At 39.8% G+C, this 20,438-nt stretch overlaps 1 protein-coding gene across 2 annotated transcripts in view; it reads left to right on the forward strand.

Annotated features, from left to right (window-relative positions):
- Nucleotides 1–570: 570 nt before the first annotated feature.
- The window catches only part of mapk14b (mitogen-activated protein kinase 14b), a 55,152-nt gene continuing 35,284 nt past the window's right edge, over nucleotides 571–20,438 (forward strand). Inside the window, exon 1 of one of the 2 annotated variants that reach the window (XM_057846364.1) lies at nucleotides 571–973. In XM_057846364.1, coding sequence (XP_057702347.1) covers nucleotides 858–973 — 116 coding nt within the window. In that variant the 5' untranslated portion in view covers nucleotides 571–857. Of the gene's footprint in view, nucleotides 974–8,425; nucleotides 8,872–20,438 lie in introns of those variants that run through there. The other variant, XM_057846365.1, reaches the window with a different exon arrangement.

Consider the following 20,438-nt stretch of genomic DNA (forward strand, 5'->3'; position numbering starts at 1 on the left):
TTTTTTTGCCGATTCCGATACTTTGAAAATGACGTGATCGGACCCGATCGGTACATCTTTAATTACCATGTTTCACCCATAAAATCCCCCAAAAATCCGGCTCTGGTCATTCACATATGTGTCTTGACACTCCATGATACATGCGACATGGAGTTTTTGGATCGAAACAAGGTAAGTACGCGATAATATCATGTTAAAGTCATGACGTCTGTACTTCTGCTCTCGCGTGCTCTCACCTCCAGATAGGGTTTTGCTGTTTAAAAAACCTTTAGGGGAAAAAAAAAAAAAAACCCTCCTGTCCAAAATTTTTCTTCCTCCAGAAAATTGAGATTTTAAGCTTTCCATTCATATCGGACAGCTTTAAAATTTTGCCAAATTGGGGGTCTCACTGCGGAAAGTCAGGTCACCTCGGTGTTTTCCGCTATTTATCTTCCCAAAACGTATGGAAAGAGTCTCTTGACATTTCCAGAACAGATACGTGTTATCTATGAAGCTGCTTGTTTACGCGACGACCCCGCAAATTCTCGCGAGACCTCACTACCGGGAGCGCGCTGTGACCAAGACAAATACGCGCTCACGTTTCCGCATGCCGAGCAGAACACGAAAGAGGGCGAACAATCCAGCCGTAACTCATCCAGCGCTTCGGAAGAGGAAGTTCCCTCCACCGAATAGGTGCAAAGAGCTTTTTTTGCACCATTTTTGCACCTCTCCTTCTCGTTTCCCCCCTTTCCAGAGTCAAAAAAAGCGTCAATTTTTACCGAGTTATCACCAAAGAGCAACCGGGCCGTCGTGGGTGCCACACGGGGAGGAGAAGGCACAAGTTTCCCCTCGCTGCGGAGCTATCTAAATCCGCAGGAATGTCACACGAGAGACCTACTTTTTACCGGCAGGAGCTCAACAAAACAATGTGGGAGGTCCCGGAACGGTACCAGAACCTGTCTCCGGTCGGATCGGGTGCTTACGGTTCTGTTTGGTAAGCAGCATTTGCATTCTAGAACCTTTGCAGGCTCTTTAGTTGTCATTGTTAAAGCCTTCCTTTCAACACCTGTTTCCTGAATCGTTCCAAATGTGCAGCTTTGTACTCTGTTTTCCTATACGTAGCAGCGTGTTTGTGCATGGTCCTTAAACGCATCACGGCCTTTTTTCACATATCTTCATTCCAGTTCAGGACATTGACAAAGCTAACATGTAGTCTGCATGCATTATGCATTTTCCAGTTGGGTGCAGTCGGGCTGCAGAGCGCTAGAAGGTCACGTGGTTTGCTGTAAGTAAAGGCGCCCCCCTTGTGCACAGTGAGGGCTTTGAATAGGGGGCTAGGGAAAAAAAACAGCACGGTGATGACACTAGAATGATGTCACTCCATGTAGTAGAACCATGACTCACTGTCCCAAGGTGAGGCGCAAAATTCTTAGTCATCACTAAATCCAGTCTTGGCAACTCAGTAGTTCTAGACTCACGGCAAAGCTAATTTATTAGTAGGGGTGTGATAATCTATCGAAAGGTGAAAAGGAGTTAGAAAAACATTATGATACGTTTTAAACATGTGACTGTCCCACCAACTTATTTCAAAACAAGAATAAAGTAGAAAAATGCTTGTCTTTATGAAATGCTTCAATGAGTGAGGCCACTGAAATCCGCTGAAGCTGCTCACTTACACACAATGAGTTGCCACATCAATGGTTTAACAAGGTAAACGATGATTGACGCATGTGGCGCTTTGACGTTTCAGTTTCCTGGCATCTCTGGCAAGATTAAAGCTTAACGTCTGTCAATCATCGTTAACTTTAACTCATTCACTCCCAGCAATTTTCACCGGAGCAACCCCCTTGGCAACTCAGTAGTTCTAGACTCATGGCAAAGCACACTGATTAGTAGTAGAGATGTCCCGATCACGTCATTTTCAAAGTATCGGAATCGGCAAAAAATATCGGCCATGACTTTTTTTAATATATATATATATATTTTTTTATTAAATCGTTTAGGGCTGCAGCTATCGAATATTTTAGTAATCGACTGAAAATTCTATCGATTAATCGGATAAAACAAATATATTTTTAGGTGAAGAGCAATTATAAATATACATGAGAAAACAAAGACATTTCATCTAATCTTGAACCATTTTCAGCCAATCAATGTCTTTATTTTCGATGTATATTGTTGAAAACAGCCAACAATTGCATCTCAGATGTAACTAGAATAAAAAAAAGACTAATTCACTGCTTTCACTCAAAAAACTTTTAGATCTTATTAAAAAAAAAAAAAAATATATATATATATATATATATATATATATATATACCTAAAAATGACGTTACGCTTGATAACACACATCACTTAAAAGTTAGGATTTTTTCCCCACGTGTTTCAATTGAATTTCTCTTTGTGTCAAGCCATTTTTAACTTCTAGTTAAGTTTTAAGTTAGTCTAAACCAGACATGTCCAAAGTCCGGCCCGGGGGCCGAATGCGGCCCGTTGTCAAATTTCATCTGGCCCCCAGCCTCTGTCATAAAATCAATAACGTCTGGCCCGAACACAAACTTTTAAAAAATTGGTCAGCAGTACTGCAACCAGGATATGAAGTAGTTCACACACAAAATGCTGCCCCTCATTTACCCACTAAAAGGCAGCAGCAGTTTAACCCTTTATTGCCAAATGTATCACAACTAAAATTTCATGATATTGAGACTAATTTAGAATTTTGACATTTCTTTCTGAAAAAAAAAAGTGATGGATGCAAGTCAACACATGCATCTGCAGGTTCCATGAGAAAAAAAACCCATGATTTAGCATGGGTTATAGATATAGAGCGCTTATTACACATATTCATTTTGACTTTTCTTTTTACAAATTTGAAAAAAAAAAAGTTTCATTAGGATCTTATTTTTTAAATTTAGGGATTCTCTGATAATTGCTTCATATTGGAGGTATTTAAGGGCTAAGCAACCTTACTCCGTGTGACCCATTACTTCCATTTTCTAAAATGGTGACAATCAACAAAAAAAAAGAAAGTTGACTGTGACGGCCGACGTTTCAGGGATAGGTGGAAATTAGACTATTTCTTCACTAAAATATGCAAAAACTGTGTCTGCCTCATTTGCAAAGAGACGTCACTGTTTTTAAAGATTTCAATGTGAGGCGATATTACCAAACAAGACACGCTGACATGTACGACAAGATTACAGGGAAGATACGCAGTGAGAAATTGAAGCAACTTGAAGCTAGTTTAATGTCACAGCAGCAGTATTTCGCAATAGCCCGAGAGTCGAAAGAGAAAAAAATAATTAAGCAAACGTGACACACTGAATGGCTTGCTAAAATTTGCTTGAATATATTGTTCTACGTAAAGGACGTCAGCCGAGGTCGGCCCCCCACATTTTTACCACACCAAATCTGGCCCCCTGTACAAAAAGTTTGGACACCCCTGGTCTAAACTGTAAGTCCTGATAGGATTTTGAGTTTTTGCAGTGTTCAAAATAAATGTATGATACAGGCTGTATTGGAGCACATTAGGGACCAGTGCTACTTGGTGTTTTATCCAGCAATGACTACTGAGCTAAAATTGATAGTTAGCATGATTAAGTTTTTATTTTACACCCTCATCACTCCACAATGCTATGTTATGTTAAAGCCTGTATGTAAGACACGTTAGCCACGCATCGACAGTGGTCATAATTAATTGAAACCTAGCACTCCGCAGGGCTAACGTTACGTGAGCTAGTAGCGACAGTAACGTTAATCTTATTTATTAGAACTTAGCGCTCTTTATTAGCGCTTAGCGCGCTACTGCTTTAAAATGGCGGCTGTTTACTAACTCTGCCCAGACGCGGCCGAGTCTGTCATTTCACTTCTAGTTCAACATACATGTGATCTCTATGAGACGCATCAGACGCTAGCTGTTACCAACGTAGCATTGTGCGGGCTAGTATTTAGCAACGTCGGCGTCGTTTGTGGCGGCTGTCGGCTGCAGTAAGTTTTTTTTTCTTTCCCTTCTTCCTCTCCGCACGTGACAGCGCGTTAGTCCGAGCAAAACGTGATGCTTAGAGCTGTCAAAATAAACGATTACTCGAGGTGAATAAAATTACTCGGATCAGTTTTTAAACTCGAGTTACTCGAGTTGCTCGAGTACTCGTTTCAGCTCTAAAATCGTTTTCTAATTGTATTTAACGTTACAGACATAATATGTTACACTCATCCACAGTCTTTAGTTTAGGCTTAAGGTAGGGTTATCAAATTTATCCCGATAACGGCGGTAATTCATTTTTTTTTTTTTTTTATAAATGTATCACGTTAAAATATTTAACGCAATTAATTAGGACTGCAGCTATCGAATATTTTAGTAGTCGATTAAACGATGGACTAGTTGGTTCGAATAATCAAGTAATCGGATAAGGAACATGAAAAATTAAAATACCTGAGCTGAGCCTCAAAACGGTATAATTTTTTTTTTTTTTTTTTAAATGAGGATCCATGTACAACAAAAGAACAACTGGCTCACTTACATAGAAAAAGTCCACTAGCTTAAATGCTATAAAATGCAAAAAAATTTTTTTTACAATGCTCTTAAAGGGTATGTAGTGCCCTGGGAAAATGTTAATATTCCATCATTTATCCATAAACGCATGCCTTTTGTATTCATATCATGCTACTTCGTGTAATTACACACAAGAAAATGAGAGAAATTTGGCTCGATTGTCAAGCTATAACAACCGGCGCCCGAGATCTGGCAGATTGTGTGCGTGACGTCACGACAAGTGAAGAGAGTGCCACCGGCCACTAGGGGGGCAGCGCCTGTCTGCATCAATAGAATTCCTTCTAGTGAGGGGAGAATTAGGTGTTTTAAGCTGTTTATGCTGATGCATTGTGTTCGTCCTACACATATTCCAGGTTCCCTCATGAAGAAACACCCCTCGTTGTCAATAAAAGAGAATTCAGAATTGACAGTGAGGGGTGTTTCTTCAACAAGAAAAAGGCTCAGTGCTTTAATACTGAATGGCGGCGATGATGGCAGACAATTTCGTTTCTAGTTTCAGCGACGAATCCGACGTAACGAATGTTCATCTAATGGTGACGAGGAGAGTTACGAAGCTTTAATCGGTGTTTAAGGTTACCAATTTGAGCCCAAACCAACGCCAATGCAGCGTAATGAAACGGTCAATGAGGGGAGCAATGACACTGATGAAACATCGGCAGCAGATCGTGTGGGAAACACCAACGATTTGTTTTGCATTTCTTTTTGTGAAGCTGATACACCGTGACTGCAAAATAAAGGAATGCATAGAATAATTATCATTTATTGCGCTATCATAACTTTTCACTCTGCCAACAGACACAAATATGAATGGGATCAGAGGATTTGTTCTATATATTTTACGAACGATAATTTATACATGTGTCCAGTCCTGTATCCAATGCGTGACATTTTTTTATTATAAAAGAGTACTCACTCTGGCCATTTCGAGCTTGGCTGCTCCCCTTCTTTGCTTAGCTTTAGCCTCCTTGGCCAGTCATCGTCCTCTTTCTTGATATCTCGGGACATTTAGGTGGCTGGTGTATGATGGGCACCGCATCTGCTTTGAGCAGCAATCTTGCAGCAAAACCCGATTTCACTTGTCCATAGTTCGAGAAGCTTTCAGGTGGAAAATAACAGAAAAGCGTGCCGGAGGCTGCGTCTAGAAAATTAGCCCTCTTTGCACGGACGAACTTTACCCATTGTCTGTGTAGTCCAGCTTTTTTTTTTTTTCGCGTTCAGGAACTCATGGATACTATATTCTGATAAATAACTATTTGTACACCACATAGCACAGCAGTTTTGAACCATTTTAGTGATGTTTTGGTCAAACAAACCCCAACGCTACTCTCTCGTCGTTAAAAAACAATGGCACCTGGCTCCGCCTCGACTGTCAATCACTTGTCGTGACGTCTCCGCCCCATTCGGCTGTTTCCGGAACACTTTCGGAAATGTTTGTCATTTTCGATCTATTTTCGATAATTGCTCATTAATGTGATTGATTTTTTTGTTAACTTTATCAATATTTGTTATCTTGGCACATAACGATTCTATTGATGTCTCACACCCCCTTTGCCGCTACATATCTTTAACAAATGGTTCAGACACATATTCCCACAAAAAACGGCTAAATATACCTATAACCTCAATTCTGAATGCATTAAAAACATTAGCGCAAACAAAAACTTAGCTTACGTTGGTCTTAACAGGGAGCACTTGGATTCAGCCATGTGAAAAGAGGCACACCAGAGGGCAGTGTATCCACCCTAATCAATAAAGCTAGATGCCATCACTTTCAAAATAAACCATTACAACGCCACTTTAATTAAACGAATACTCGAAGCAACAAAATTTAATTCGAATAAATTTTTTCTAATCGAATACTCACTTAATCGATTATTCGTTGCAGCACTACAATTAATGCATGCATTGCACGACCCACTCACGCATTGTCGCACTCAATCTGTAATGGCGCCAATTTATCTATACAGAGAGATAAAAGGCAGCGTAAAATGAGTAGAGTGAATTTTGGCAGCCTTTGGAGCTTTCCAACACAAAGATATATCAATTTGTAGCACTACGCACAGTCGTGGTTCCACTTCCCATCATGCATTTGGGTTGAATGGCTGCAGTATCATTTACTGAAAGCTCAGCATATACACTAGATGGCAATATTTAGTCACAATATACAAAGTCACACTTATCCTTTAAGAATTACAAGTCTTTCTATCCGTGGATCCCTCTCACAGAATGAATGTTAATAATGTAAATGCCATCTTGAGGATTTATTGTCATAATAAACAAATACAGTACTTGTGTACTGTATGTTGAATGTATATATTCGTCCGAGTTTTGTTCATTTTTTTCTTAATGCATTGCCAAAATGTATATGATCGGGAAAAATGATCGGGAATGATTGGAATTGAATCGGGAGCACAAAAAAAAAAGCAATGGGATCGGCAGATACTCAAACTAAAACGATCGGGATCGGATCGGGTGCAAAAAAACATGATCGGAACAACCCTAATTAGTAAGGGTGTGATAATCTATCGAAAAGGTGATATATCAAGATACATCAATGGAGTTGGAGTGCACGCCCCTCAGATGCAAATTTATCTAAGAATGATGCCAATGGTTTGTGCTACGTTTGTGTCTGTTTGTGCTGTAAAAGTTTCGTTTGTGCCAGTGTTTTGGCAGCCCTTTGAAATTGCGTCTGTCTAATACAGTGCAACCTCCACTCAGGGTCGTTCCTGACCAATTTGGTACCCTGGGCAACATATTTGTTGCCCCCCCCCCCTATTTTCACCACATATATTTAAAGGGATCCTCTATTTTTAAGTAATTCTTAAAAGTTAGTATGAGTTATAATAATTTGATATTAAAACCCCTCTTAATTTTTTTGTTAGGGTTGTTCCGATCATGTTTTTTTTGCTCCCGATCGTTTTAGTTTGAGTATCTGCCGATCCCGATATTTCCGATCCGATTGCTTTTTTTTGCGCCCGTTTCAATTCCAATACATTTTGGCAATGCATTAAGAAAAAAATGAATAAAACTCGGATGAATATATATACATTCAACATACAGTACATAAGTACTGTATTTGTTTATTATGACAAATCTTCAAGATGGCATTTACATTCTTAACATTCTTTCTGTGAGAGGGATCCACGGATAGAAAGACTTGTGACTTTGTATATTGTGACTAAATATTGCCGTATAGTGTATTTGTTGAGCTTTCAGTAAATGATACTGTAGGCATGCCCAAATGCATGATGGGAAGTGGAACCATGACTGTGCGTAGTGCTACCAATTGATATATCTTCTCTGCGTTGGGAAATAACATAAGGTGTTAAGAAAAAGATCAATTGCTACCTTGCTTCCCCACATTGCTTCCCATGATATTTCTAATCATAGGGAGAGGGATTGTAAGGCTTTAGCCAATTAAAAAAAGGCTCCAAAGGCTGCCAAAACTCACTCTAATAATTTTACGCTGCCTTTAATCTCTCTATATAGGTAAAACGGTGCCATTACAGATTGAGCGCGACAATGCGTGGGTGGGTCGTGCAGCGCATGCATTAATTGCGTGAAATATTTTAACGTGATACATTTTTTTCAAAATTAATTACCGCCGTTATCGGGATAAATTTGATAACCCTACCTTAAGCCTAAACTAAAGACTCTGGATGAGTGTAACATATTATGTTAAATACAATTAGAAAACGATTTAATAAAAAAAAAAAAAAAATTAAAAAAGGCACGGCCGATATTTTTTTGCAGATTCCGATACTTTGAAAATGACGTGATCGGACCCAATCGATCGGCATCCCGATCGATCGGGACATCTCTAGTCTGAACCATTTGTTAAGAGCGTTGTAAAAAAAACTTTAGCATTTTATAGCATTTAAGGTAGCGGAATTTTTCAATGTAAGATAGTAGAGGAGTTCCAAAAAATCGATTATTACATGCATCGCGATTCGACACGTGACGATTCGATTACGATTCATAAAGGTTAAAAAACGATTATTTTCACTCCTAACAACGCTCGTAGCGAAACGAAATTCAAGACACGTCTGCGGCCCGGACACCGTTAACGGACGCACACACAACGTTATGATGGATGCTCCCAGTTACTGGAAGATAGATTTACTCCTTTTTAAAAGACTGGAAAATAAATTTGTGTATATGGCAGGCAGGACCAGAAGCCGGTCGCGCTTTTGTGCGCATTTTTAGAGCGAGAGGGGAAGAGAGATAGTTCTTTGCTCGTTGCTCCTTGCCTTTCAGATGACCAGCTGTAGTTTTAAGGCATTTCAATTAAAAAAAAATATCCTGAGTGTGTTGCTAAGACCCGTGTGCATCTATAAGAGGTGAGTACAAGAACCCTCTTGTACTGTTTAGCCTTTATTGTTGTTGTTTTTGAGATGTTAATAGTTAGCGCCGAGCGCTAAGCTAATGAGCTAATTCGCTAACGTGTATTTCATATGCAGAACTTGTAAAACCATGATAAAGTACAGTGGTAACACTACAAACATGCGAAATAGAAAGAGAAGAAAGTGCGCGCGCTGTAATGAGTGTGAGTGTAGCAGTGTCAAGACCAGTTGAGATTTCCACCTGTTACTCCAAGAGGTAACACTGTGAAAACAAAGTATATTGGTTAAAAGAAGTCTTATTTCTAAAGACACTTTGTTTGTGTCCAGAAAATGTCGAATTCATTCCACCAGTGTAAATTTCATTGCATTGTTGAGAGAAATGAGTACTCCCTTTAAAATAGTTAAGCATTTTGCACTTTCTTGTAAAACGAAATAAATAAAAAAGCAGCTTAAGGGCAGCTTTTTGTTGTATGGGCATTATTCCATCTTTCCTGTTGAATCATAAGGATATTTTAAATAAATAATGGACATAAATTTGCTTGGCTGCTTTAGTAATCAGTGCTGCACGATGCATCGATAATCGTGATAACCGCGATAACCGCGATCATAGACGATATCGCGATAATCGATTAAAATCGAATCGTGGCGTCCTGAATCGTAATCGAATCGAATCGTGGGGTGCCTAAGATGGCACACCCCTATAAGATAGCCTATTGTTCTTTTGTTGTACATAGATCCTTATTTTTAGAAAAAAATATATACCGTTTGAGACTCAGCTCAGGTATTTTAATTTTTCATGTTCCTTATCCAATTACTCGATTATTCGAACTAACTAGTCCATCGATTAATCAACTACTAAAATATTCGATAACTGCAGCCCTAGTCAGATACGCGGCACTCAGCTATGCACTACTCGACATTTTTATACCTCGAAGCCAGAGGTGTTTAATCATATTGGTCGTGCAGCCACCTTCATATAGCGGTGTTGCAAATGTTGCCGTGAGTTGACTGGTCATTTTTCTTTGGGAATTTGAGCCAAACATTTGAGCGCCGCCGCACAGTGACTGCGATTGAAATCAAGTTGCAATGCACAAACACACACTTCATGTGGCTTCTTCTTCGAGGTGTTCGGCAGCTATTTTTTCCGGTCGGCGATTAAATTTTTTTAAAAATCGAGTGTTAGTCCCGGTTCCCATCGATGCTCGATGCCCAACTGACTTTTAAGTACCCCAAATTAACTATGGATAAAGTCCAAAAGTGTTGTAGTTTGTTTAATGGTGGAGGATACACTGCCCTCTGGTGGCAGCGTTGGGTCTGGCTGGACTGTCGCCTTGTATGACTGAGGAGCAGACTCGTCTGACATGGCTAAAGGACTGGTGTTCTCTGGTTTGGATCACAGAAGGCTGTAAGTTGTTTCAGCTAATATGTTTGTGTATGCATTTGTAATTAAGTTTACAGGCACAGTTTGTGGAGTTCCATGCGAGTGAGTTGCTATGGGAATTGTAAATACGTTAGCATTCATAGCATTTAAGCTAGCGGACGTTTGCAAGGCAAAATAGGCTAATTTACTCTATTAAATTTAAATATTGATTAGACTAGATGGTCGTTTGAACACCATTGTTTTGTGTCAAATGTTTTACTGTTAAAATGCGTGTCGTTTTGAACAAAAGTGTACATCTGACTGGAGACAAATTGGCTGACGAGATTCCGGCGGCGTAAAGTCGAAATCACCTAAGTCGAGTATGTCGTAAACCGGGGACTAACTGTATCTTAAAAATGATAGCAGCACAAACGTAGCACAAACGATTGAGATCATGTTTTATTAGGGCTGTCAAAATTATCGCGTTAAGGGGCGTAATTTTTTTTTTTTTTTTAATTAATCACGTTAAAATATTTGACGCAATTAACGCAGATTACCCGCTCAGACAGATTTAAATGACGGTACAGTGAAACACCATTTATTAATTGTGTTTTATGGAGTTTTGCCGCCCTCTGCTGGCGCTTGGGTGCGACTGATTTTATAGGCTTCAGCCATCCATGAGCATTGTGTAAGTAATCATTGACATCAACAATGGCGGGTTACTAGTTTATTTTTTGATTGAAAATTTTACAAATTTCATTAAAACGAAAACATTAAGAGGGGTTTTAATATAAAATTTCTATAAATTGTACTAACATTTATCTTTTAAGAACTACAAGTCTTTCTATCCATGGATCGCTTTAACAGAATGTTAATAATGTTAATGCCATCTTGTTGATTTATTGTTATAATAAACAAATACAGTCCTTATGTACCGTATGTTGAATGTACTGTATATATCCATCTTGTCTTGTCTTTCCATTTTAAAAATAATTTACAGAAAAATATGGCATATTTTATAGATGGTTTGAATTGCGATAAGCTGTAATTAACTCGATTAAAAATTTTAATCGTTTGACAACCCTAATTTTTTATAAAAATTGGCGTCTGATGGGGGGCGGGGCCAACTTCACAGAAGTGAAGGCTTCCATATTTTCAGTTGCATGTCATCTTGCAGTCTCGTGTTGTTGATTTCATAAAACTTGATCATTTTGACTTAATGTATTCTGATTAAAATTTTGTGTTAACGATTACAACTAAGAGGAAACTAGGCGGATAAATGTGGAACCCCACAGCACGCGGTGTACCGAGCATCTTTGCCGATGCACAGGAACAACTTGTTCTGCTTCTTGTTTAATTGCCTTTTGTGTGTCATTGTACCTATTTTTTTCTTTCCTTAAATTGTCACGCCAGTTCTGTTAGTTCCTGTCATAAACAAATGATATTACTGTTGCCAATAACGGTAAGCCCAATTGACTGCAATTGTTCTTTCCATTGTCAATAAGATAAGGCAAGACACAGGTTGGTTTCGTGTACATGTTGCACTTGATTAAAGTCAAACAATCCGTTTTGATGTGAAAATTGACTTCAAATCGGTTTTCATTTCATACCACTTAGTTTCCTGGAAATCAAGTTTGCAATAATTGGCAAACTTGCATAGCAAAAGTCCGCGAGCTTAAATTCTATAAAATGCTAATGATTACAACAATTGCCTAACTTGCATAGCAAAAGTCCGCGATCTTAAATACCATAAAATGCTTTTTTTTTTTTTTACAGCAATTGGTTAACTTGCATAGCAAGTCCCCTAACTTAAATGCCATATAATGCTAATGTTTACAACAATTGCCTAACTTGTATTGCAAAACTCCGCTAGCTTAAACGCTATACAAATGATAATGTTTACATCAATTGGCTAACTTGCAAAGCAAAAGTCCGCAAGCTTAAATGCTATATAATGCATTTTTTTACAACAATTGTCCAACTTGCATAGCAAAAGTCCCCTAACTTAAATGCCATATGATGCTAATGTTTACTACAATTGGCTAACTTGTATTGCAAAACTCCGCTAGCTTAAACGCTATACAAATGATAATGTTTACATCAATTGGCTAACTTGCAAAGCAAAAGTCCGCGAGCTTAAATGCTACATATTTCTAATGTTTACAACATTTGGTAAACTTGCATGGCAAAAGTCCGCTAACTTGAATGCAACATATTGCTAATGTGTACAACAATTGGCTAACTTGTACAAAAAACTTCGCTAGCTTAAATGCTATATAAATGAGGATGTTTACAACAATTGGCTAAATTGCAAAGCAAAAGTCCGCGAGCTGAAATGCTACATATTTCTAATGTTTACAACAATTGGCTAACTTGCAAAGCAAAAGTCTGCTAACTTAAATCGTATAGAATGCTAAAGTTGGCAACAATTGTCTAACTTGCATCACGAAAGTCCGGTCGTTTAAATGCTATGGAATGCTAAAGTTGGCAACAATTAGCAAACTCGCATAGCAAAAGTCCCCGAACTTAAATGCCATTTAATGCTAATGTTTACAACAATTGGCTAACTTGTATTGCAAAACTCCGCTAGCTTAAATGCTATATAAATGAGGATGTTTACAACAATTGGCTAAATTGCAAAGCAAAAGTCCGCGAGCTTAAATGCTACATATTTCTAATGTTTACAACAATTGGCTAACTTGCAAAGCAAAAGTCCGCTAGCTTAAATGGTATAAAATGCTAAAGTTTACAACAATTGTCTAACTTGCGTCACAAAAGTCCGCTAGTTTAAATGCTGTAGAATGCTAAAGTTTGCAACAATTGGCAAACTTGCATAGCAATAGTCCACGATCTTAAATTCTATAAAATGCTAAGGATTACAACAATTTCCTAACTTGCATAGCAAAAGTCCGCGATCTTAAATACCATAAAATGCATTTTTTTTTTTTTTACAATTGGTTAACTTGCATAGCAAGTCCCCTAACTTAAATGCCATATAATGCTAATGTTTACAACAATTGGCTAACTTGTATTGCAAAACTCCGCTAGCTTAAATGCTATATAAATGATAATGTTTATAACATTTGGTTAACTTGCATAGCAAAAGTCCTCTAACTTGAATGCAACATATTGCTAATGTTAACAACAATTGGCTAACTAGCGAAGCAAAAGTCCGCTAGCTTAAATGGTATAGAATGCTAAAGTTTACAGCAATTGTCAAACTTGCATCACAAAAGTCCGCTAGTTTAATTGCAATAGAATGCTAAGGTTTGCAACAATTGGCTAACTTGCATAGCAAAAGTCTGCCAGCTTAAATACTATATAATGTTAATGTTTACATTAATTGGCTAAGTTTCATAGCAAAAGTCTGCAAGCTTAAATGCTATAGAATGCTAACGTTTGCAACAATTAGCAAACTTGCGTAGCAAAAGTCCGCGAGTTTAAATGCAAAATATTGCTAATGTTAACAACAATTGGCTAACTAGCAAAGCAAAAGTCCGCTAGCTTAAATGGTATAGAATGCTAAAGTTTACAACAATTATCTAACTTGCATCACAAAAGTCCGCTAGTTTAAATGCTATAGAATGCTAAAGTTTGCAAGAATTAGGGGACTTTTGCTATGCAAGTTTGCTAACTTAAATGCCATATAACGCTAATGTTTACAACAATTGGCTAACTTGTATTGCAAAACTCCGCTAGCTTAAACGCTATACAAATGATAATGTTTACATCAATTGGCTAACTTGCATAGCAAAAGTCTGCCAGCTTAAATACTATATAATGCTAATGTTTACATTAATTGGCTAACTTGCATAGCAAAAGTCCGCAAGCTTAAATACTATAGAATGCTAACGTTTGCAACAATTAGCAAACTTGCATCGCAAAAGTCCGCCAGCTTAAATGCTATAAAATGCTAAGGTTTAAAACAATTGGCTAACTCACAAAGCAAAAGTCCGATAGCTTAAATGCAACATAATGCTAATGATTACCAGACACTGTCTGGTGCACACCAGATTGCTTAATAAGAAACATTATTTATTTATAAGATCTTAAGTTTTTTGAGTGAAAGGAGTGAATTTGTTGTTTTTCTAGTCGTATCTGATGCAATTGCTGGCTGTTTTCAACATCGAAAATAAAGACAGTGATTGTTTAAATATGGTTCAATTTTAGGTGAAATGTCTTGTTTTCTTATGTATAATTGGTCTTTACCTTCGAAAAAAAATGTTTTATCCGATTACTTAATTAATCGATGGAATCGTTCTGACCCATGGGTCAAAATCTCAAACTCTTGTATCCTGCTTTTATTTTGGTGACGGCTAGAGGCAGGTTGTGTCCTCTTTTTAGTCTTATGACCGCAGTTTCGGGTAACCGCAATCTAATCTAGGGTAAGCCAAGTTCAAGGCTGTTCGCTAGTCATTATGGTAACAACAATAACTGGCTTTTTATTCAAGAAAGGGGAGGAGTCTTCTTAGGTAAGGTGCCACAAAGTATATTTTTAGACTAGTGTTTGGTTTTATTCTTTTTAATAAGCTTGTGTGGGAAGTAATTACAAATATGTAATATGTATCGGAATGGCATCCTTTCATTCACTCTAGTGATTAGTCTGTACATCTGAAGAAGCTAGAAATTTGTGGAGAAATTGCGATGGTAACTTTGTTAGGATGCTTGATATGTTGAGTCACTTCCTGTTAAAATGGAGGGGTGTCAAGGTCACTTCCTGTTGATCATGGGGCATTTTGGGTTCATTTTCTGTCCATATTGGGTCACTTATGTGGATTTTGAAGCATTTCAGGGTCACTTCCTGCTGATTTTAAGGCATTCAAGGTCACTTCCTGTTCGTATTGGGTCACTTCCTGTTGATTTTAAGGCATTCAAGGTCACTTCCTGTTCACATTGGGTCACTTCCTGTTGATTTTGAGGCATTTCAGGGTCACTTCCTGTTGATTTTAAGGCATTCAAGGTCACTTCCTGTTCACATTGGGTCACTTCCTGTTAATTTTGAGGCATTTCAGGGTCACTTCCTGTTGATTTTAAGGCATTTCAGGGTCACTTCCTGTTCACATTGGGTCACTTCCTGTTAATTTTGAGACATTTCAGGGTCACTTCCTGTTGATTTTAAGGCATTCAAGGTCACTTCCTGTTTGTATTGGGTCACTTCCTGTTGATTTTGAGGCATTTCAGGGTCACTTCTTGTTCACATTGGGTCACTTCCTATTAATTTTGAGGCATTTCAGGGTCACTTCCTGTTGATTTTAAGCCATTCAAGGTCACTTCCTATACATATTGGGTCCCTTCCTGTTGATTTTGAGGCTTTCAAGGTCACTTCCTGTTCACATCGGGTCACTTCTGATTAATTTTTAGGCATTTCAGGGTCACTTCCTGTTGATTTTGAGGCATTTCAGGGTCACTTCTTGTTCACATTGGGTCACTTCCTAGTAATTTTGAGGCATTTCAGGGTCACCTCCTGTTGATTTTAAGCCATTCAAGGTCACTTCCTATACATATTGGGTCCCTTCCTGTTGATTTTGAGGCATTCAAGGTCACTTCCTGTTCGTATTGGGTCACTTCCTGCTGATTTTGTGGCATTTGACTTCCTGTTAATATTTGGTCACTTCCTGATGATTTTGTGGCATTACAGGGTAAGTACCTGTTGCTGTTGAGGCAGTTTGGAGTCGCTTTCTCTTGACTGGGGTGCTCACATTTTATTGATTCTGTTAAATAATTGCTATGGTAACCAAATAACTTCCTGATGATAGTGGGGTCATTTCGGGGTCACTTCCTGTTGATATGGAGGCTTTTCAGGTCACTTCCTGTTGATTCTGAGGGCATTCGGAGCCACTTTCTGCTGATTTGTTGCACTTCTGGGTCACTTCCTGTTGATTTGGGCATTTCCAGGTCTTTTCTTGTTCATATTGCTTCACTTCCTGTTGATTTTGAAGCATTTCAGGGTCACTTCCTGTTCATATTGGGTCACTTCCTGTTGATCTTGGGGCATTGTGAGTTCATTTTCTGTCCATATTGGGTCACTTTGTGTTGATTTTGAGGCATTTCGGGGTGACTCCCTGTTCACATTGGGTCACTTCCCATTAATTTTGAGGCATTTCAGGGTCACTTCCTGTTGATTTGAAGGCATTCAAGGTCACTTCCTGTTCGTATTGGGTCACTTCCTGCTGATTTTGAGGCATTCAAGGTCACTTCCTGTTCGTATTGGGCCACTTCCTGCTGATTTTGAGGCATTTCAGGGTCACTTCCTGTTGATTTTGAGGCATTTCAGGGTCACTTCCTGTTTATTTTAAGCCATTCAAGGTCACTTCCTATACATATTGGGTCCCTTCCTGTTGATTTTGAGGCTTTCAAGGTCACTTCCTGTTGACATTGGGTCACTTCCTATTAATTTTTAGGCATTTCAGGGTCACTTCCTGTTGTTTTTAAGGCATTCAAGGTCACTTCCTGTTCATATTGGGTCACTTCCTGTTGATACGGAGGGATTTTGGGGTCACTTCCTGTTGATTTTGTGGCATTTCAGTTCCTGTTGATATTTGGTCACTTCCTGTTGATTTTGGGGCATTCAAGGTCACTTCCTGTTCATATTGGGTCACTTCCTGTTGATCTTGGGGCATTTTGGGTTCATTTTCTGTCCATATTGGGTCACTTCGTGTTGATTTTGAGGCATTTCAGGTTCACTTCCTGTTGATTTTGAGGCATTGAAGGTCACTTCCTGTTCATACTGGGTCACCTCCTGTTGATCTCGGGGCATTTTGGGTTCATTTTCTGTCCAAAATTGGGTCACTTCGTGTTGATTTTGAGGCATTTCGGGGTCACTCCCTGTTCACATTGGGTCACTTCCCATTGATTTTGAGGCATTTCAGGGGCATTTCCTGTTGATTTTAAGGCATTCAACGTCACTTCCTGTCCGTATTGGGTCAATTCCTATTAATTTTGAGGTATTTCAGGGTCATTTCCTGTTGATTTTAAGCCATTCAAGGTCACTTCCTATACATATTGGGTCCCTTCCTGTTGATTTTGAGGCTTTCAAGGTCACTTCCTGTTCATATTGGGTCACTTCCTATTAATTTTGAGGCATTTCAGGGTCACTTCCTGTTGATTTTAAGGCATTCATGGTCACTTCCTGTTCATATTGGGTCACTTCCTGTTGATATGGAGGGATTTTGGGGGGTCACTTCTTGTTGATTTTGTGGCATTTCACTTCCTGTTGATATTTGGTCACTTCCTGTTGATTTTGGGGCATTACAGGGTAAGCACCTGTTGCTGTTGAGGCAGTTTGGAGTCGCTTTCTCTTGACTGGGGTGCTCACATTTTATTGATTCCGTTAATTAATTGCTATGGTAACCAAATAACTTCCTGAAGATTGTGGGGTCATTTCCTGTTCATATTGGGTCACTCTCTGTTGATATGGAGGCTTTTCGTGTCACTTCCTGTTGATTTTTGGCGCATTCGGGGTCGCTTTCTAGTGATTTGGTGCATTTCTGAGTCACTTCCTGTTGATTTTGGGCATTTCCGGGTCACTTCCGGTTCATATTGCATCACTTCCTGTTGATTTGGGGGCACGGAGGTATATGTCCTAAAGGAAATGACTAGTGTAGCGCAGTAAGAGTAGTGTTTCTTCTTCACAAATCAAACTAAGTATGGCGTGATAAAACTGGTCTTAGAAGTACATTTGTCTCAAAAACGTTACTCAAGTAACATGTCGGAACCTGTTTCTGCTTCACATTAAAAATGGGAGTTGATTAGGGGAAAAAAACAATAATGTCCATCTATTAGCAACCGATTCATCCATCTCATTGTTCCTTTTGAATGTTTATGGCCGCTTTGTGCTATTACTCTCCATTTTTATGAGGGACTAATTGGATTCTGTTTGCTAAGTCCTGTCTTGTTTGTTCTGGTGATCACCTTTACTTTAAAAAGACAAGGCGCGCGTGCTGCTTTGTCAATCCGTTTTTTTTCCAAGAGCGGGTTTACCACAAAGAGGCGACACGAGTTTCGTAAGGCTTTGGGACATAAAGTTGACTGGTTGTGTGCGATTAGCTCGCCGGGGCTGAAGAAGGGAAAAGACTCCACTTATCTTTATGTTGTTGCCGTGGCTGTTTTGGAACATCATTCAGTAGCAGTGACACACGGCAAACTTTGTAATTCTAGTAAACATGTAGTGGAGAAATGTAATTAAACTTCAAGGTCACGTTACACTCACGAACTGGATCATTTGCAGTGAAGCTGTCAATCCTGCATGTGGCCTATGTCTGCATATGTGTCTGGTCACAGATCTTGCAGTCCATCATTTATAAATGCAGCGTAACTAGCTGACCCAGGAGGAATGCGAGTTATTGTAAGGGGTTGATATTGCCTCAGTTATTACAGGCAATGCCCATCTGGCTCACGGCCTTTCTTCCGCTTCATTGTCTTCATTTGGCACTGTTGTCAAATGTCTTGGTTTTCAACATTGGCAGGCAAACATCCATTTAAAGGCTATCGCCTATTTTTTCTGTTGCCATATTTAGACAAATGGCATCATTCTGCAGCACATTCAAGTTACAATTTTACCTCTTGCACTCTCGCACCCTCACTCTTGCATTCACCCCCTCACACTTGGTCTCGCTCGCTCTTTTTCTTGAACTCACTCTCTCACTTCCTCTGGCGCTCACTCCCTAGATCTCGCTCCCTCTCGCACTCTCCCTCTCGCACTCGCACCCTAGATCTTGCTCACTCTCTTAGGCTCTCACACTTTTGCTTGCTCTCATGCATAGTCTCTCACTCCCTCTTTTTCCCGAACTCACTCTATCACTCTCTCACACTCGCTTACTCTCTCGTTCACTCTTTTGCATGCTCTCTCTCTCTCTCTCTCGCGATCGCTCCCTAGATCTCGCTCCCTCTCTCTCTTTCTCTTAGGCTCTCGCGCTTTTGCTTGCTCTCTGGCATAGTTTCTTGCTCACTTTTTTTCTTGAACTCACTCTATCACTATCTCTCGCACTCGCTCACTCTCTTGCATGCTCTCTCTCTCGCACACTCAGTCTCTCTCTCGCACTCGCACCCTAGATCTCGCTCACACTCTCACTCTTTCTCTTAGGCTCTCACGCTTTTGCTTGCTCTCTTGCATGCTCTCTCACTCTGTTTCCCGAACTCACTCTCTCTCGCACTCGCTCCCTAGATCTCGCTCCCTCTCTCACTCTTTCTCTTAGGCTATCGCGCTTTTGCTTGCTCTCTTGCGTAGTCTCTCGCTCACTCTTTTTCTTGAACTCACTCTATCACTATCTCTCGCACTCGCTCACTCTCTGGCTCACTCTCTTGCATGCTCTTTCTCTCTCGCACACTCGGTCTCTGTCTCGCACTCGCTCCCTAGATCTCGCTCCGTCTCTCACTCTTTCTCTTAGGTTCTCGAGCTTATGCTTGCTCTCTTGCATCTCTCGTTCGTTATCTTTTTCTTGAACTCACTCTATCACTATCTCTCACACTTGCTCACTCTCTTGCATGCTCTCTCTCTCTCTCTCACACACTCAGTCTCTCTCTCGCACTCGCTCCCTAGATGTAACTCCTTTTCTCACTCTTCGGGTCTCGCGCTTTTGCTTGCTCTCTTGCATAGTCTCTCGCTCACTCTCTCTTTTTCTGGAAATGCACTCTATCACTATCTTTCGCACTCGGTCACTCTCTTGCTCACTCTTTTGCCTGCTCTCCCATCTCGGCACGTTTTCTTGTGCACTTGCTCCAGCACTCGCTCTGTCAGTCACTCATTCTCGCACTCACCCTTGCATTCACCCTCTTGTGCTCACTCTCTCTCTCGCACTTACTTGCACTCTATTTTTCGTGCTCTCACTCTCGCTCCCTAGATGTCACGCTCTCTTTCTCTTACTCTCACACTTTTTCTTGCTCTCTCGCACGGTCGCTTGTGCAGTCTCTTGCACTTTCGCTCACTCGCTCACATTCAATCTCTTACTCACCCGCTCTCACTCTCGCACTCACTCTCTTGCACTTTTGCTCTCACATGCTCTCTCGCACACTCTCAATCTCTCTTGCATTCACGCTCTCGCTCTCGCTTTCTCGTGCGCTTGCTCTAGCTTACTCGCTCACTCACTCACTCTCTTGCTTTCTCTTGCACTTCCTCTCTCACTTCCTCTCACACTCACTCTCGCTCCCTAGATCACGCTCCCTCTTTCACTTTCTCTTACTCTCTTGCGCTTTTGCTTTCTCTCCC

This window comes from Corythoichthys intestinalis, chromosome 9, assembly GCF_030265065.1.
Source record: "Corythoichthys intestinalis isolate RoL2023-P3 chromosome 9, ASM3026506v1, whole genome shotgun sequence".
Lineage (NCBI taxonomy): Eukaryota > Metazoa > Chordata > Actinopteri > Syngnathiformes > Syngnathidae > Corythoichthys > Corythoichthys intestinalis.